The 16,706-nt window shown below is 36.6% G+C and overlaps 1 protein-coding gene across 12 annotated transcripts in view; it reads left to right on the top strand.

The window, feature by feature from the left end:
• The window catches only part of SUPT3H (SPT3 homolog, SAGA and STAGA complex component), a 562,387-nt gene that overhangs the window by 525,812 nt on the left and 19,869 nt on the right, over window positions 1–16,706 (top strand). For 7 of the 12 annotated variants that reach the window (XM_063633191.1, XM_063633192.1, XM_055263940.2 and 4 more), the window contains one exon: window positions 13,717–16,593. In XM_063633191.1, coding sequence (XP_063489261.1) covers window positions 13,717–13,758 — 42 coding nt within the window. In that variant the 3' untranslated portion in view covers window positions 13,759–16,593. Of the gene's footprint in view, window positions 1–13,716; window positions 16,594–16,706 lie in introns of those variants that run through there. The other 5 variants (XR_010119263.1, XR_010119259.1, XR_010119262.1 and 2 more) reach the window with 1 other exon arrangement.

Genomic DNA, 16,706 nt, shown 5'->3' with positions numbered 1-16,706 from the left:
TTACTAAACTCCCTAGTTCCAGTAAGTTTTCTGTAGATTCTTTGGTATTTTCTATGTAAACAATTGTATTATTGTCTGTGAATACTGGCAGTTTATTTCAGCACTTCCAATCTGTATGCCTTTTGTTTTCTTTCCTTATTTCAGCTGGTATTAATGGTGAAATAGGTGCAGTGGGAGTAGATATCTTTACTTTATCCCTGATCTTATGGAGAAATTGTTTAGACTTTCACCATTAAGACTGATGTTAGCTGTGGGGTTTTTATGTATGTCTTTTATCAGATTGTACAGCACCATTGTTCTTGCCTATTTTTGTGCATGTATACATAACTCATTTTGAAATTTCTATGCTTCTTCATGTATATCACTTAAAGCACCGATATAAAACAATTTATTTATAATAATTTGCTGCTACCAAAAAGGTTTTTTGTCGATATAAAACAATTTATAATAATTTGCTGCTACCAAAAAGGTTTTTTGTCAGCACACTGATTTGCATGTGTCCTGAAACTAGGCTTTTATTTTTTACTATTTCTAAAATTTCTAGAAATATTGGATATTTTTTATCCAGTCTCTCTTCAATGGATGGACATTTGGGTAGCCACAAAGTGCCCAGGTGATAATTCCCTTCCACATAACAGTATGTTTCTTTTCAAAGGTCAGTAGACATGGGTCTTTTTCATTGGGCAATGTCTTTTTGCTCCCACCGAAAACAAGTGACATCATTAACATTCATTATGATTCATTCTGATGTGAGCATGTATTCATAGTCACCACCATAATCTTGTGCTGATGTATAGTAATGTGATAAATGGTCCCTTCTGTCTCACAGGAGACTGGATAAATAGGCCTGTCTGTAATCATGTTCCCCTTGTGTCAAAGCACAGACCATCAAACTGCTCTTATATCACTGGTATTTTAAAAAATAATCTTTCTTTTCTTTATGTATCGTGTAAGCATTTTTAAAAAAAAAATAGGTATATGACAGCATGAAAAGCCTTTAAATGATTTATGGTTGGTAATGTCTTACTCTCTTTCCATTCATTTCTTTATAGAAATAATCCCAAGACAATTGGACAGCACTGACTAGCCTCATGATCTCATGTCCTGACACTGATACCACTTACCTGTTTTTGTAGAGGAAACATTTATTTCTAAATAAATGTTAATAAACATTATTTATTAGTGAATAATATTTATATTTCTAAATCCAATATGTATGTATGCATATACATGATACAGACATCTAAGTAACTTCCTTCCTCTGCCCACCCCCAGCCCAAAGTGAGACTGCTATGTAATAAGAACCATGACTGTTTAACTGATTCCTCAGAGCCTACCATGTGCATTTCACAGAGAATATACACAGAAAAAAATGTTGGAAAGACAAGTCATTCTCAGTGTTCCCAGCATCCTATCAAAGCCTTCCTTCTAAACACGATTTCGGCACCCACACTCTGCTGTCCATTAATAGGCCATCTGCACTCTGGTGTCTGCATGGCTTCCTCCATTCAGGCCTCTAAATGTTGCTTTATCAGAGAGATAACAACACCTTCACCCCATCTCTCTCTGTCACCTCATCCTGCCTTATTTGTCTTTATAGCACTTACCACTGTCATTGTGTATACACATACACACACACACACACACATATAGAGACTATCTGTCTTACCTCACTAGAAAGTAAGATTTAGTGGATTCACATGTATTCACGATACCTCTCCAGCACTAAGAACTGTGCCTGACATGTCATAGGCACTTAATAAATACTTTGAGTGAATGAGTGAATGAACAAATGAATAAACAAAAGTAGGCCAGAGAGGCGCTTCCAAACCTGAGTGAGTTCCCCAAGAGCCTTATGCTTACAATGGGACATCTGCAGACCCAAAGATGCATTAAGCATTGTCTGTAGGGAGAATAACTGATTTTTCTTGATGTTTTTCAGTGGTATGTAGATACCATTGTGATTAATAAAATTTATTTAAATACATTATTGAAGGCTTTCAGTCATTACATATTAGATACCATTGTGATTAATAAAATTTATTTAAACACATTATTGAAGGTTTTCAATCATTACATATTTTGTTGGTCAGTGGCTACGAGAAGTACAGTACCTCCTATGTGGGTGTCTTTAAACACCTCCCAACACTTCCACATTGAGGACCAAGCCTTACCATTAGTTTGTTTTGGTGAAGCTTTAAAAAAATAGTTTTGGTGGGGAAAAACCATATTCACAGTGTAGCAGGGACTACCTAAACTTGAATAGTATTTAAATAAATTCTATTCACCAAATACCTATTGAGCATCTAAATGTCAGACATTATAGGAGATATAATAATGGCTAAAACAGGGTTTAAAAGGTGGAACTTACTAACTAACTCATATCATTAATAATCATATCTGTTAGGACGTTCTTGCTTGCTATAACAAAATATCTCAGACTAGGTAATTTATAAAGAAAAGAGGTTTTATTGGCTCATGGTTCTCCAGGCTGTACAGGAAGCATGGCAGCATCTGCTTCAGGAAGCTTCTAATAATGGCAGAAGACAAAGGGGGAGCAGGCACATCACAGAGACAGAGAGATAATACTTTCATGTACATTATCATAGCCAAACTCCCAAATTTCTCTTCTCCAAAGTTAGATGACAACATCATGTTTTAAGGTATTGCAACCTTATTTGACTTTTTCATTGGAAGTTTGACTCTTTAATATCACCATATAATTATGTTTACACAAAGAATTGGAAAGAAGGCATAGAGTCTCCATATGTTCATCTCAGCCTGGGTGGCTAAAGGGCTTCTAAGAGTCAATGCATGAAAATGGCCTAGATTGAATAAATTAGCAAAATCACAAAAGGAAACCACTATAGGAAATAGTTTTACACATGTAATTGCTGAAATCCTATAGTGAATGTGTCAATCTGTACTAACTAAATAAATTTGTTTATAGACATGTTCTGTATTAGCTTCCACTCTTTCACAGACCTTTGCCAAACAAAATCCCACTAGAAGTAGGATGTTCACACCCGAGTAGGAGTTTCTTGGATAAATATTTTTACTATATGGAGACCAAAACCACTTTTACAAATTTTAGACTTTGATTGAAATACTATATTTCTTTTGCTTTTTTCTCCCATCTTTTCTCCTGGCAGCTACTTGTGTATTAGCTTACCTCCTCTCACCTCCCACGGGTCTGCTGAACAAGAGACTGGCTGCACGCACAGGAGGCCAGGCAGTCCCAAAAGTGGTGAGACCAGCTTTTACCCAGTCACTCCCACCACCAATTGGACTGGAGAGACAGAGGAAGGTCCATTTGCCCTTCTCCTAAAACCTAGTTGAAATTATTCCTTGAATTAAGCATAGAGATTATACATTGTGAGGCTATATTTTATAGAATGCCTGTCTACATTTCATTTGACTGCTACATGAATAGAATACATAAAGGTAGAATTTACGCAGCTGGTCCTCAAGAAATCGCAGTAAAAGTTATTGAAATATAACAGCCACATTCTTTTGTAAGGATGACTCTGATCTCAACTTTTGCCAACCAGTTTGGAACAAGAATTTCAACTGACTTCTTAATTCTGTAGTCAAAAACTGGTGCTAGGCTGGGCGTGCTGGCTCACGCCTGTAATCCCAGCACTTTGGGAGGCCGAGGCGGGTGGATCACGAGGTCAGGAGATCGAGACCGTCCTGGCTAACATGGTGAAACCCCATCTCTACTAAAAATACAAAAAATTAGCCAGGCGTGGTGGCGGGCGCCTGTAGTCCCAGCTACTCGGGAGGCTGAAGCAAGAGAATGGCGTGAACCCGGGAGGCGGAGCTTGCAGTGAGCTGAGATGGCACCACTGCACTCCAGCCTGGGCGACAGAGAGAGACTCCGTCTCAAAGAAAAAAAAAAAAAACTGGTGCTGAATTTTTCATACGCCCTTTTGAAGATCCATTTTGTTAATTTGGCTGTTGAGTAATAAAATATTTTTAATAAGTATTTTTAATTGTAATAACTTCTGTTAAAAGTGAAACAAGGGGCCAGGCATGATGGGTAGCTAAGGCAAGAAGATCATTTGAGCTCAGGAGTTCAAGATCAGCCTGGGCAACAACGTGAGACCCTCATCTCTAAAAAAATTTTTTTTAATTAGCCGAGCATGGTGGTGCACACCTGCAGTCCCAGCTACTCAGGAGGCTGGGGTGGGAGAATCGCTTGAGTCTGGGAGACTGGGGCTTCATTGAGCCATGAGCACACCACATCGCTCTAGCCTGGGCAAGACCTTGTTTCCAAAAAAAAAAATAGTGAAACAAACATTTATTTTTGATGCGCTTAAGCCTTTTCACTGTGTTTGTGAGACAATATAACCAGTAGGCAGTTGACTTGGACAATAGTGTGATAAGGGTGATCTGGGCCAGTGCAGGATCCTACTTACTATAAGCCCAAAAGCTCACCTTTTAGAATTAATTAGAATAATACCCAATAAAATGAGTACTGTCACTACCACATAAATAATATATCTGACTTGGGATGGCTCCACAACTCAGATCTTGTCATTTAATATGATAGCTCTGTTCAAATTAATCTTTCACATCAGAGGAGACACTTTGGTTCTTTATATGTTGGAGATAAATTTTCAGAATGGTTAAGGCATATTATTGTAAATGTCCATGGCAAATTTAACACAACTCTGTTTTAGAAATATAGATGTGTAATATGTACAAGGTAAAAGTATGTTCACAGTGTCTCAAGAACACCTAACTTTAAGGAAAGAGACACAAAGGCATGGAAGAGGCATGCCCCCCTATTGTCAGTCCACAGCAGTTCGGCTTGGAAATAAATGCCAACAGAGAGTACTCTAATTTAATATAAAGAGTTTCTGCCAGGCCCTAAAGCAGTGATTCAAAAGAATCACTTGGTTGAACGCTTAGGAGTATCTCGGACCTGAATATGGATAAGCTCTTTAGTGGTAGGTAGTTTGGGTTGGTGTCTCAGATTTAACATTTATTGACTAGCCTATAGATTGGCATTTGGAAACAAGATAAGTCAAGATCTCTCTCCTCTTGGCCTTACTTAAACACTTTTTTGTCCCCCGAACTCATCCCCTTCCCGTCCCCAACTCAGATCTCAGCTGTGTGACTTCTTCAAGAAGCCTCCTTGATCACCACCATCTATCTACCTCTACTGCCCTCTTATACAGCCCATTACACTCTATTCTCATTTTGTAACTTCCATCACTTTCGGCATTTCTCATTCAATATGTGTCTTTCCCCTCAGCCTGTTCACCACAGAGGGCAGGAACCACATCTGTGATCCTGCCGTATCCACTGCACCTTGTATTGTGTTTTTTGAATGAATAAGTAAAATGACAGTAGGTTCATACAGACATATAGCTTCTCTATCATTTCTCAGCCTTTTGGCTAAAATCAAGTGTAAAAATATATCTTCTCAGGTGGCTACCGAATATAATTGATATTATTAACTACCATCCCCTGATTTTTGTCATAACTTTTTATTGTCTTTAAAGAATTCTTAAAGACCTTAATTGTAATTTACTTACTGTCCAATCAAATTGGCATTGACCATTGGCAAACAGCTATTGCTATCTGTGTTCTTACTCCTTGTGTTGTGTTTTAATGTGGCACAGGCCATTGAGAAGGGGGGGAAGGCCATAGCGACAGTATTTTTTGTTTTTGTCTTACATCAGTATTGTCTAAGACCTTGAAAATGCAATTGAGTAACATGACTACAAAACCAAGATGGTAAAAAAAATTATATTATCTACTACAAACTTACTGTTGATTATAATTTTGGGTAACAGAGTACTTGAACCTAAAATGTTTATAGACTCAACAAAATAATTTCACAGTGTTGTTTTAGATGAGTTGAACACTCTTTTTCTGGCAAATAAAGCAATTGGCTTGATTGATGCATAACTTTTCACTGTTGACTGATAATCAGTAAGAAGCCCAGAAATGCTCCCAGTGGGAACTGAGACCTAATATCAGAATAACTGCTTTGCAACATTGCTAGCGGCTGGGCTATCAAGGTCACTAATTTAGTTTTCCTAATAACTGGTGCTGATGGTTCTCTTGCAAAATGGTAAGTGTGTGGTCTAAGCCCAGTTTTTAGGAACTGAGACTATCCCAGCCCCTGCTCTAATGATGAGCACATCAGCATTTCCCATTATTGCCCAGAGGAAAAGAAGCTACCTGCTAGTCAAATTCATTCATTCATTAGATGACTATTTATTAAGCATTTAACTTATTTCATGCATTGGGTTATGCCTTAGACATACAGAAATAAACAGAACAGTAAGTTCCCTTCCTTCTGAAGGTTATAGGTTACTCAAGCGAAATGAGAATTAACTGTTGTTAGAGCTGAGCCCCCAAACAATTGTTATTTGGGTTACTAACTCCTGCCAATTTGGCACTTTTTGGCCATTCTTTTTGTTTTCATCTTGTATCGGTATTGTCTAAGACCTTGAAAATGCAATTGAGTAACATGACTACAAAACCAAGATTGTAAAAAAAAAAAGGTATTTTATGTTATCTATTACAAACCTACTATTGATTCTAATTTTTGGTAACAGTATGTGAACCTAAAATATTTACTTATATGTGTTTGCAGCTTGGAATAATTTGAGACATTTGTTTTGATTGTCTTTAATATTAAAGTAGCTGAAGACAAGTTTAATATTATTGGTGTTAAATTATTATTAAACATAGATGTATGTAAGTGCATAGAGTGTCATGGAAAGAATTTATACATAGTCTCATAAAATTGCTGAAGATAATATTTACAAAAAACCTTTTTTTCGTAAAATACAATGTTGTATTTATTAGCCACTTAATTATTTTGCTCAACAACAAAATAATCTTAATATATCTCATAATTTGAAATGACTTAGGCAATTATGAATGGTAATTTTTAATAACTAAATTTAATCTAGAGATTTTTGTATTCAGACTGCCGAAACAATGTGGTAATAACTCAAGAATTTATAAAAGTCCAATGTTAGTATTTTCAATAAATAAGAAGAGACTGGCATAGAGTTAGAGAAAATCAGGCAAATGACAAGTTCCTCAAGATTTATGGGCTCTGGGTTACATGGACTACAATGAGAGTTAATACTATGTTTTTTTCCCATTCTGCCAGCCAGAGAAGACCTCTTATTTAAAGGGCAGGGCTCCCTCCACTGTTGTTAAATCAAGGCTCTGCTTCTGACAGGATATTTATAACATAGGGCAAGTATACAAAAGAAAAATGTTTAATGATGAGTTTTGCATGTTATACAGTGCTATACATCATATGGTTTAATTTAGATCCTCTGAAATATCAGAATGAAATTATCAAAAGGAGAAAAGTCACATGGCATGGTGCAAGCAAGATGTGCCTATTTGTATTTATGTTTGCTAATGAAATTCAGCCATGATTCCCACTTTGATTTTAAGAGTCTTAGACCACCATTCGGCTTTATTCATTATAATTAAATATCTTGCCCACACGCAGACACAAGGGCAGCAAAGAAAGGGGCATATTTTATCTTTTAAAAAGCAATTGCATAGCTTTCATATGAAACTCCTGAACTTCCAAGATTTATAGTATTAAAGCAAAACAATATGTCTTTCAGAGCACGGTCATCTTCTTAGGCAAATGGAGGGCTTAGACTCAGAATCTAATGACCTCACAGAGACCAGGGCTGAATCTTAGGCAAAAGAGAGGACTTAGACTCAGAATCTAATGACCTCACAGAGGCCAGGGCTGAATCCAGACACATGGGAGCAGTTGAATTTGAAACAACCTAAGTTTGAGACAACTTGGCATAGTCTCTCTTCTACCAGAAGAGAGATTGAAAAAGGCCTGTTAGAAGCACAACTGATTTTTACTATAAAGCTTGGGAGTGGGGTGGGACAAAGAGGGGGACTAATTTAGTTGACCGAAACAGCATTTATACATGAAATTCAGAAATGTACCTACCTTCCCAACTGTGGCTCAACGGAGTATTCCAATAAACCAGACATTTAGGTTAAGTTAATAAGTAAGAGTTAGTGAAAGCCTCTTGCTTCTAGTTTATCCTACTACCTCTCTACCTTTTTCTCCCAGCAAAGCAAAGCCAGCGTAGAACCTCAACCCTCTGTGCCCATCTTCATCCCTTTCAACCTCAACCCTCTGTGCCCTCACATCCCAAGATGTGAAGAATTTGGAAAAACCCCAGGCTCTTGGTAACAGGGCAGCTCCTGTGGCCCACAAATCATCCTAGAGACAGAGCATCCATACTCTATACTTAGTTAGTTAGGAATTAACAGTAGTTTGGGAGAGAGTGAATGTATGCTCCAAATCTTTTTATTGTCCCTTTTACTGCTGGATTTAACCCAAACTTGCCAACTCCAAACAGGTCCACGCAGGCCATATTATTTGCTCAACCCAAAATCAGACACCGAGCATAGCCATAGTAAGACTTCCATGAAAACACACGGTGGTGTATCAACCCCTGGAAGGTCCTAAAGATGCATACATTTGCCCCAGAACCTTTCAGCTATGTATATCTTATTTTGATGTTTTGTCCATTTATCAGAATTATTATTCTGGGCACTCAGGAAAATTAAGTGATTCTGCTAATCATAAAGCAGAAAAGCCCAAGGTAGAACTCAAAGCTTATAATGGCTTGACCTCTACCTGCTCAGCTATATTGTTTCGGACATAATTAAGTTGTGTTCCTTCCTTCCCCACCCGCCCCCCGCCACCCGCCAACTCCACCAGTTTCTTCACTTTTGTTCTGCTCCCAAGGGCTGTTCTTTATCCAGAAAAACCGTTTCTTTCCCTGCATCTGTTTTCCCCATTAAGGCCGGGGAAGCTAAACACATAGCTTTGGGCAGAATCAGAACCATCTGCAGCAAGCCCTAAACTGAGTCAGGAATCCTGGGCCTTTCCCCATGTGACTGTGGATGGGTCACTCTCTCTGGGCATTAGTTTTTTCATCTGTTAAATTAAGAATGGGGCCAGAGGAATTCACAAAGATACTTTGCAGTTCCAAAGTTCTATTGTTCCTTGATTCTAGATGTTTGTTCAGCTTGGTTTAGCAGGCTTAGTTTCCAAATTCCTTTTTCACTGTAGTATTAAACATGTTGTGGCAGTCAGACAGACTGTGCTCCTAACAGTGGCATCTCAGCATCTTGGGGGCAGAAAGCAATGCCTAATCTACAGATAACCTAAAGTGAGAGATACAGGTAACCCATCTGCTGTGGGTAAAAGCCACAGGCTGAAAACTTCAATTTCTGCCTCTTCCATGTTAAATTTACTAAATGCCCAAATCAGAATTTCCATTAGGAAATATTTACTCCATAATCACGAGAGATTCTGAAAATGTTCCATTTGTTGACAAAACCATTACTGGGTCCTGTTAGTGGTCTCCTCATCCATTTTACCACTGTTCTCAGCTCTCAGTATGTACCTCGGATACTTCTAAAACATTCCAAAGCCTAAACTCCACTCAGACCTACTGGCTTTGAAGAGCTGGAGCTACAGCATCTGTATCTTTTAAAGCTCCCCAAGTGATTTGGGTGCAATGTTCTATACTATACACTATTCTTAAAGTTAGTTTGGAAAATAAGCAGTAGTTGAGAAAGCCTCCAAAGTGAAGATGATTTAGATTCAAGGTCCATGTCTGTACTCTGAAGTATTATACCTGGCTGATTTAGCTTAAATTTGAAATAAAATTGTAATTTACCCTTTAAGTGATGTTTAGCAAGAATTGAGTTTGTTAGGACTAAGAGAATATGTGTATCTACAGTGCTCTGGGTGGAATTGGGGCAGGGGACTGTCTGGTTTGTTTTGTTTATTGTAAGTCAATGTAGTATAATGAAAAGAACACAGGCCCTGGGTTTTAAATCCAAAATCTACCCTTTTACTAATTGTGGTAAGGCTCAAATTAGATACAGACATGAAAATATTTCATAAACCATAAAACCATGTATCTCAGCATTTTTTAATCTTTGCCCCTCCCTACTTTGAGAAATAGACAAATCTCATGCCTTTCTAAAGTGTAAGTTCAAATTAAATATTGTGATTAGAAGCAAAAAAATAAAAGCCTGCTATGTTTTCTCCCTCCTTTCTCACTTTGAGAATGATCTCTCAGTGCGTTTTACTTGTGGTGGTTAAAACTTGAATGTGAAACTGGAAGTTTAGTGAAGCCAGGGACTGTCTGTTTATCTTTGTATCCTGTTGTATCACCAAGCACACAGTGATTTACAGAGTAAGAACTCAGTAAAAATTTGCTGAAATCATATTAAGCAAATTTATAGGAATTCAGACAATAGAAACAAAACCTCTTTCTTATGCCTTTGAGAAATAAAGTATTTGTAAGAGAGTTTGGGACTTACTACAGTGAAATTCTTATGCTAGTTTATTTAAGATTTGAGAAAGCAGAAGAGAACCAGGAAAGGTAATAGAATATAACAAGTCTGTACTGGAAGAAAGACTGTGTTTATAGTTAATGTTTTAATAATTAGGCTAATGGCAAAAATAATACACAGTAATATTTAAGTTGAAACTACAAAGTAAGTTTTGTAGCATGTGTCCTTTTGCTTAAGAAAAATATTAATCTTTTGCTTTTTAATATTCATTTGTATACCTTAAGATGTATCAATTTATGAGAACCCATAAAAAACAGAAGTAAACCACTGTGGGATTTAAATGTTTTCTCTAGCTTATCCATATGAAGTAACAAAAAGTCATTTTAAAAAGTACACACTTAGAAATTAATTACCCCACCAGTGCCCAGTGCAGTAGGTAAAATCTGTATCTGCTTATCCAGGTAGATTGACATTCTGTCACAGGTCATAATTTGGCACTGTATGAGTAAATGAATGTCAAAAATTGGGTCCTCAATTTAAACTGAGAAGTATGAATTCCTAATTTTAGAACTAATTGGGCCTTAAAAACATTAAGTAAGTATTGTCTTTGCTGTGAACTTTAAGAGATGCTAAAATGTCTGAGCTTTTCAGCAAATTCACAAAGGAGCAACTGATGTTGAGAACAGAGCTTTATTAAACCAGAAATGAACCTTAAGTAGTATATAGGCATGTAGGATCCAGTTTGTTGGGGAAGTATAATTGTGTTATTGATTAATCTATAATTTTCAGTAGTGGGTGGAAGTCCTGACTTTCTGGTCAAAGCTTGGATTTTACTAACTAGGAGTGTCTGTAAAGATACAGAACTAGGAATCATTCATAGGGTCTGACAGAAGAAAGTAAGTGGGATACAAAGTATTCCATGAGAATGTGGCCTCTGGAAGGCCCTCACACCAAGCAATGTTTAAATTTAGTTTCAACATTTGCAACACAAATAGAGAGAAATTTACAGTTGACGTGAAGATGAGTTGTCTTCATCCATCTTCCTGTAAAGCTGCTTACTCTGGAAAGCATGCCAAAGTTGGGACGCTCCCATAATTGCCTTACATAGACAATGTACATCCTTTGTACATCAAAAGGAAAAAGCAGTGACTCAAAATAGAGGACCCTAGGGAATGTGTTTACTGAAATTGCTTCTCACTAATTACACATGCTTGTTTGTTCCTTCTTTATTTTAGAATTCAAATAGGAAGAACTCATCACAGAAATCTGGGTCAACTCTAAACTTTGGTTTTCTCATAGAATCTGTGTTATTAAATAAGCCTGTAATCTTTTAATTGTTTGCAAAGCAGTGATAAATCATCTGTGAAGGTGAATTGATCTTTCAAAAGTGACCTTTTCCATGCTAATAAGAACTATTTCATATTGCCCCGTCTGAAAAGATTAAAACCTGGTTATTTCTCAGGTGAACTCAGCTAAGACTCAGTCTCCCTCTAAGCCAAAACCTCCTTTCTCAAGCAAGGCTCACTTCAACACTGTACGTTTAGAAGGAATGCAGCCTTACTCCTAGGTCCATTTAACTCCATATAAAACCATCCCTGTGCTTTAAATAATACATGTTAAAGATTGTCACTGTGGTTGTAAAATTTAAAATATCAGGGTCAAGAAGCTAAGAGTATTACTTTGGCATAAGCCTCTGTAAGGCAGCCATGGTGGTAGGAGCTGTTTCACAGACTGAGGCTCCACTGCCTGTGGTTGTGGGAAGACACCCTGTGCATTCCTGCAAGTTATTTGTGGTTCTCTGAGGCATTCACTTAACACTGTTCTATAGTGCACAATTTTAGGAAGTAGAGTTGGAATTTTCTAGTCCTTGTTAGAATGTTTTCTTCAATCCAGAAGTGTTCTACAACACAAAAAGCCCCATGGTAAAGAACAAGCTCGCAGAAAGAACACTGAGGAATGACACTTCGAATTTGCCACTGTTTTGTCATCCCTGATACACTGATCTGGAGTGAACTGCATAGCAGCATAACTAACCGAAGAGATTTCAGCCAGGGCGCCGAAGCCTGACAAGCATAGTAAATCTTCCTAAGCAGGATATTTGGAGAGAAGGTTTCCAAGTTAATTGAATTTTATGATTAACAGAAGGTTATCTAGAAAACTATATTTGTTTCACCTCATGTTGATGGAAGTCTTTTCTAAAAGGGTTAAGTCTACTTGCCATTTTTAGTATAATTATAAATGTGGTTTATTTTTTAAAATGAAGATTTCACTGCCTCCATAGCATTATCTTGATCGTAAAAGGGTATTCTGTTATTTCTTAAAATAGGGCTGTGGCTGTTCAAGGTTCATTCATTGGGCTGGAAGTATACAGACTCCAGAACTGCCTCAGAATTATTAGCCTAAGGGGGAAAAATCCCTAACCTGAATTTTATGATTTTCTTTGTTTTTCTGAAAACAGATTGTAAGAAAATTCCATCCGATTGAAGGTTATGAATTTTCTGGATCTGACTGTTACTAGTTTAAATGATAAAAAATGTGCCAGTGAAAGGGAAATTTTATTCCTAAGTCCTGAATTTTAGTTCTGCTCCACTCTGGGTCTTATGGTGAGATTCAGGATGTTACAGAGACCCTGTGTGGTCCAGGTCTCCCAACACTGAAATGCAAAATATGTCCTCTTGGAATGAAAAGCATGCAACTTTTCTTTCTGTACTGAAATGTATTAATTATTGCACTTAGAATCCATTTTCCCATTTTCTTTTATGGGAGTATTTTATCCCACCATGCATATCCATGTGTACATCTGTATGTACAGGTATGTATAAAATTATATAAGATTTGCATTTTTGATACTGTCTACAATATGCAGAACTATACAGAACTTCTTTGAGATCATCATATTTTAGGGAGGAGGAGAGGCCTCTATTAGTGTCTGTTCCGATAGCTTTTCACTCCGACTATAAATTAGGCCCGGGAAGGGCCAGTAATGAGTCAGTAATTTATAGACTATTAAGATACTTAGTTAGAAGTGATTCCTGAGCATATCGAATAGAGCACACATGTTTATAAAAGACAAACAGATTCAATACATCTCTTTGGCCTAACCAAGCCCAATCAGTTAACAAAATAGGATGTCTTATTTTGTGTACCTGCTACTTCCCAAAAATAGAATCACTAACCACTTGTTAACCACACTGACTTTTTAATAGACATAATGGTTGCTATAGTTTTGCCACCAGAAATATTCAGATTAAGCATTCCATTAGATTGTAGCCAGCAGAGTCTACAAAACAGGAAGAAGGCTCTGCTTGCTTTTTGCCTCCTTTCCTTCTTTGACTTCATGTGATAATTCATTGCAGATTTCTTTTTCTTTGACAGAATGCCTACCGCAGGAATGGGATGACTTTTCTAGCCTGCTGATGTGACAACTGTGATGTGCTTGCAACAACAGGAAAGGCAATGTTATATTAAGGTGATTTCCTGTGAACAAAATAAAATACAGATTTACCTTTCTTTTATCTGAGGGAGTGGGCTGGTTTGTTGTGACTTTCAACTTGCTGACTCCTCCTCTTTTCCAGCCCCCTCAACCATCAGTCTTGTTTACTAGATGGGCTGTTCAGCTAATTAATGGCAGGATGTTTAGGATAGTCTGTAGGTGGACAAGAATGCAGATCACACAATTTTGAACTTTTAATTTGAGTAGATTTACTGCCCTCAGCTCACATATCTTAAAAGCAGTGGTTGCCCCCATCCAGTGTTTTGTCTGCGTTTTATTTGATACATTTTATAATCCAGGTTTGGAACAAGGAAACAAAATTAAAAGGACAGTGAGTTTTCGCCTTCCCTTACATCACCAACTTTACTTTCCAACATTTGTTGACTACATGTATTTTAGTGACAGCTATCCATTTTATAAACTTACAGTAATCAAAGATCTAACAGACCTGATAAATCACCTGTTCCCACCTCCTTTCCCCTTCACTCCACTTAGAGTATGTGTCATTTTCAATGCCTGCTTCCCAACTTCCTGCCATCTGCCTTTCATGTGTGTTTTTCCTCACACAGAACCTCTTCCTGCATCTTCATTTCCCTCCTTTTCCTGTTCCTCCAATCCCCAGATCCCCCACTCCTGCACATGCCATACACATTTAGAAGCCATGTATTCAGAATCAGTAGAAGGGGAGCAGAGTGATTTCTTGCTTCCTCCCTTCAAAGCACTACCACACCTAGACTGGAAATGTGGGCAGGGTAATTTCTTACTGTTAGCAGCCGAGCTACCCTTCTGGCATCTATACTTTCTCCAGTAAATGAGGAACCGTAACTCTTTGGAACAAACCAAAATATAACAGATGTAATTGTACAGTTCCTGATTAAACTTCAGTTGCAAAAAAGAAAGTTATTTCTTTAATTCTGTGGGAGTTTTGTATAGTTTTACTTTTATGGTTTTTACACACACTTGAAACACTGTTTCTAAAGAATTAATAAAAACAGAAATGAAAAATATGAAAGATCTTTTTCTTGTGGCCAAAGAATTATGAGTCTCAGTTAATATGATTATGCCTTATTATTTATATTTGTTAACTGTCATTTACCTGCTCTATGTTAATTTTTAGAAAAAATTTGCATTTCAGAAACAAAAAGCACAGATATATAATATCAAAATATTCCCAGAGGATTTTGATGTTCCATCTATGCTTGTTAAAATGTATGATTAAACTTTTCTTTTTATCATTCTTATTTTCCTTGGCATCCGTAATCATGGAAAATTATAAGCTTGCAGTAAACATCCTAACTTAACTTTTAAACGATAGCATTTATTGTATTTGGTTTTGATCTGCCAGGCTTATAGATGGTATAAAATTTTCAGGGGATAATTTTTCACATCAAAATTCCTTCTCTCCCACATTATACATTTTAAAGTATGCACAAGGCAGAAAATATAGGGTTTGGGTTTTTTTCCTTCATTTTATTCTACCTGATCTCCTTATAGTCCCAGAGAAGGAAGACTCAACGTACATTTCTCTCAGAAATATGACAGGTCTGTGTTTTTGTTGGTCTGGCGTATGTTTGTCTATCTTGAACAGTCTGACAGGTAATTATTTATAAAATCTGGTTTTGCCCAGTAAGTTCATATAATAACCTTTCATTTTTCATCAAATGCCAGTAAGCTGAATTTAGAATAAAGCAAGGTCATTTATGTCTGTCCTGAACCAGCCTACATGTCCCCATAATTGCTCAATATTTTTAATTCCCTTTTCTATTTTTTATACTTGGATTCTTTCTCTGACTTTGCACAATACTAAATTTGAAGTGAAATAAAATTTCCTTCAGCAGTGACTATAGAAATAAAAGAAAATTTACAGAAGGAATGTTTAAGAAAACTTCAGTAAATTATTTTCTCAATAACCATAATGTTAGAGCAGAAGATAGTCTTAGAGATCATTGAGAACAGCTGCTTATCTTACAAATGAAAAAACCATGGCCTAGAGAGGGAAAGTGACTTTCCTAAGATCACTCAATAATGTAGTGACAGACCAGAGATGAGAATTGATGGTCCCTAATTTTCAGTCGGTATTATACAGTATTTTCTACCATACTGGGTTAGCATAAGAATATTACTAAGACATGTTGGGGTTTTATGGCATATTTATCCTAGACAACAATGTAAATTATTTAAAAACTGTACTAATTATGGATACATCCTAAAGCATACGTGTTATATAGTAAACTCTTCAGTGTGACTGTGGTATTAAGTAAACAGTCTGTTATCTTACACATCAGGCTTAACTCTAAGTCAAATGGAAATATACAAAGCTAGTTTCTATTTTTTGTCCCTTGTATTTTAGAGACTGAATTTGAAAATAAATAAGCCAATAAATAAATAGCCTCTCTTGATACTGCTTCCTAGATTTAAGGGTAAAGAAAGTAGAAATATTTCTCCCTTCACCTAAATTTGGAAGTATAACTTTCTGAACATGCCATTTAGAGGTTATGTCATTAGCTTTCCTGCCTTCTTATATTGTAATAGTTGTGATTCAAAAATACTGTTTCAATTTTAAAACCATGACTTTTTATTTGAAAACCATCAGAAGCACAAATATTTTTTAAATGATGTATATAATTCCTGTATCTGGGGAGAACCCTTCATTTATTGCTGTTTTTTGTTTTTATAAAATAATAAACAAGCCATGTCTAATGCTTTTACCATGTAGAAGACAAATAAACATAACTGGTGATTCTTGGTCTGAAAGAATACATGTTTACTTGTTTAGAATTATAAAGTTTAATTTTATAAATTTTTTTACATAGTTCTCAAATCAGGCAATGCTTTCCAGTCCATATAACCTCTTGTGTAAAACTGAATCACT

Source organism: Symphalangus syndactylus, chromosome 23 (assembly GCF_028878055.3).
Source record: "Symphalangus syndactylus isolate Jambi chromosome 23, NHGRI_mSymSyn1-v2.1_pri, whole genome shotgun sequence".
Taxonomy (NCBI): domain Eukaryota; kingdom Metazoa; phylum Chordata; class Mammalia; order Primates; family Hylobatidae; genus Symphalangus; species Symphalangus syndactylus.
The sequence above is the reverse complement of the archived record's forward strand: the minus strand, read 5'-3'. Positions and strand labels throughout refer to the sequence as shown.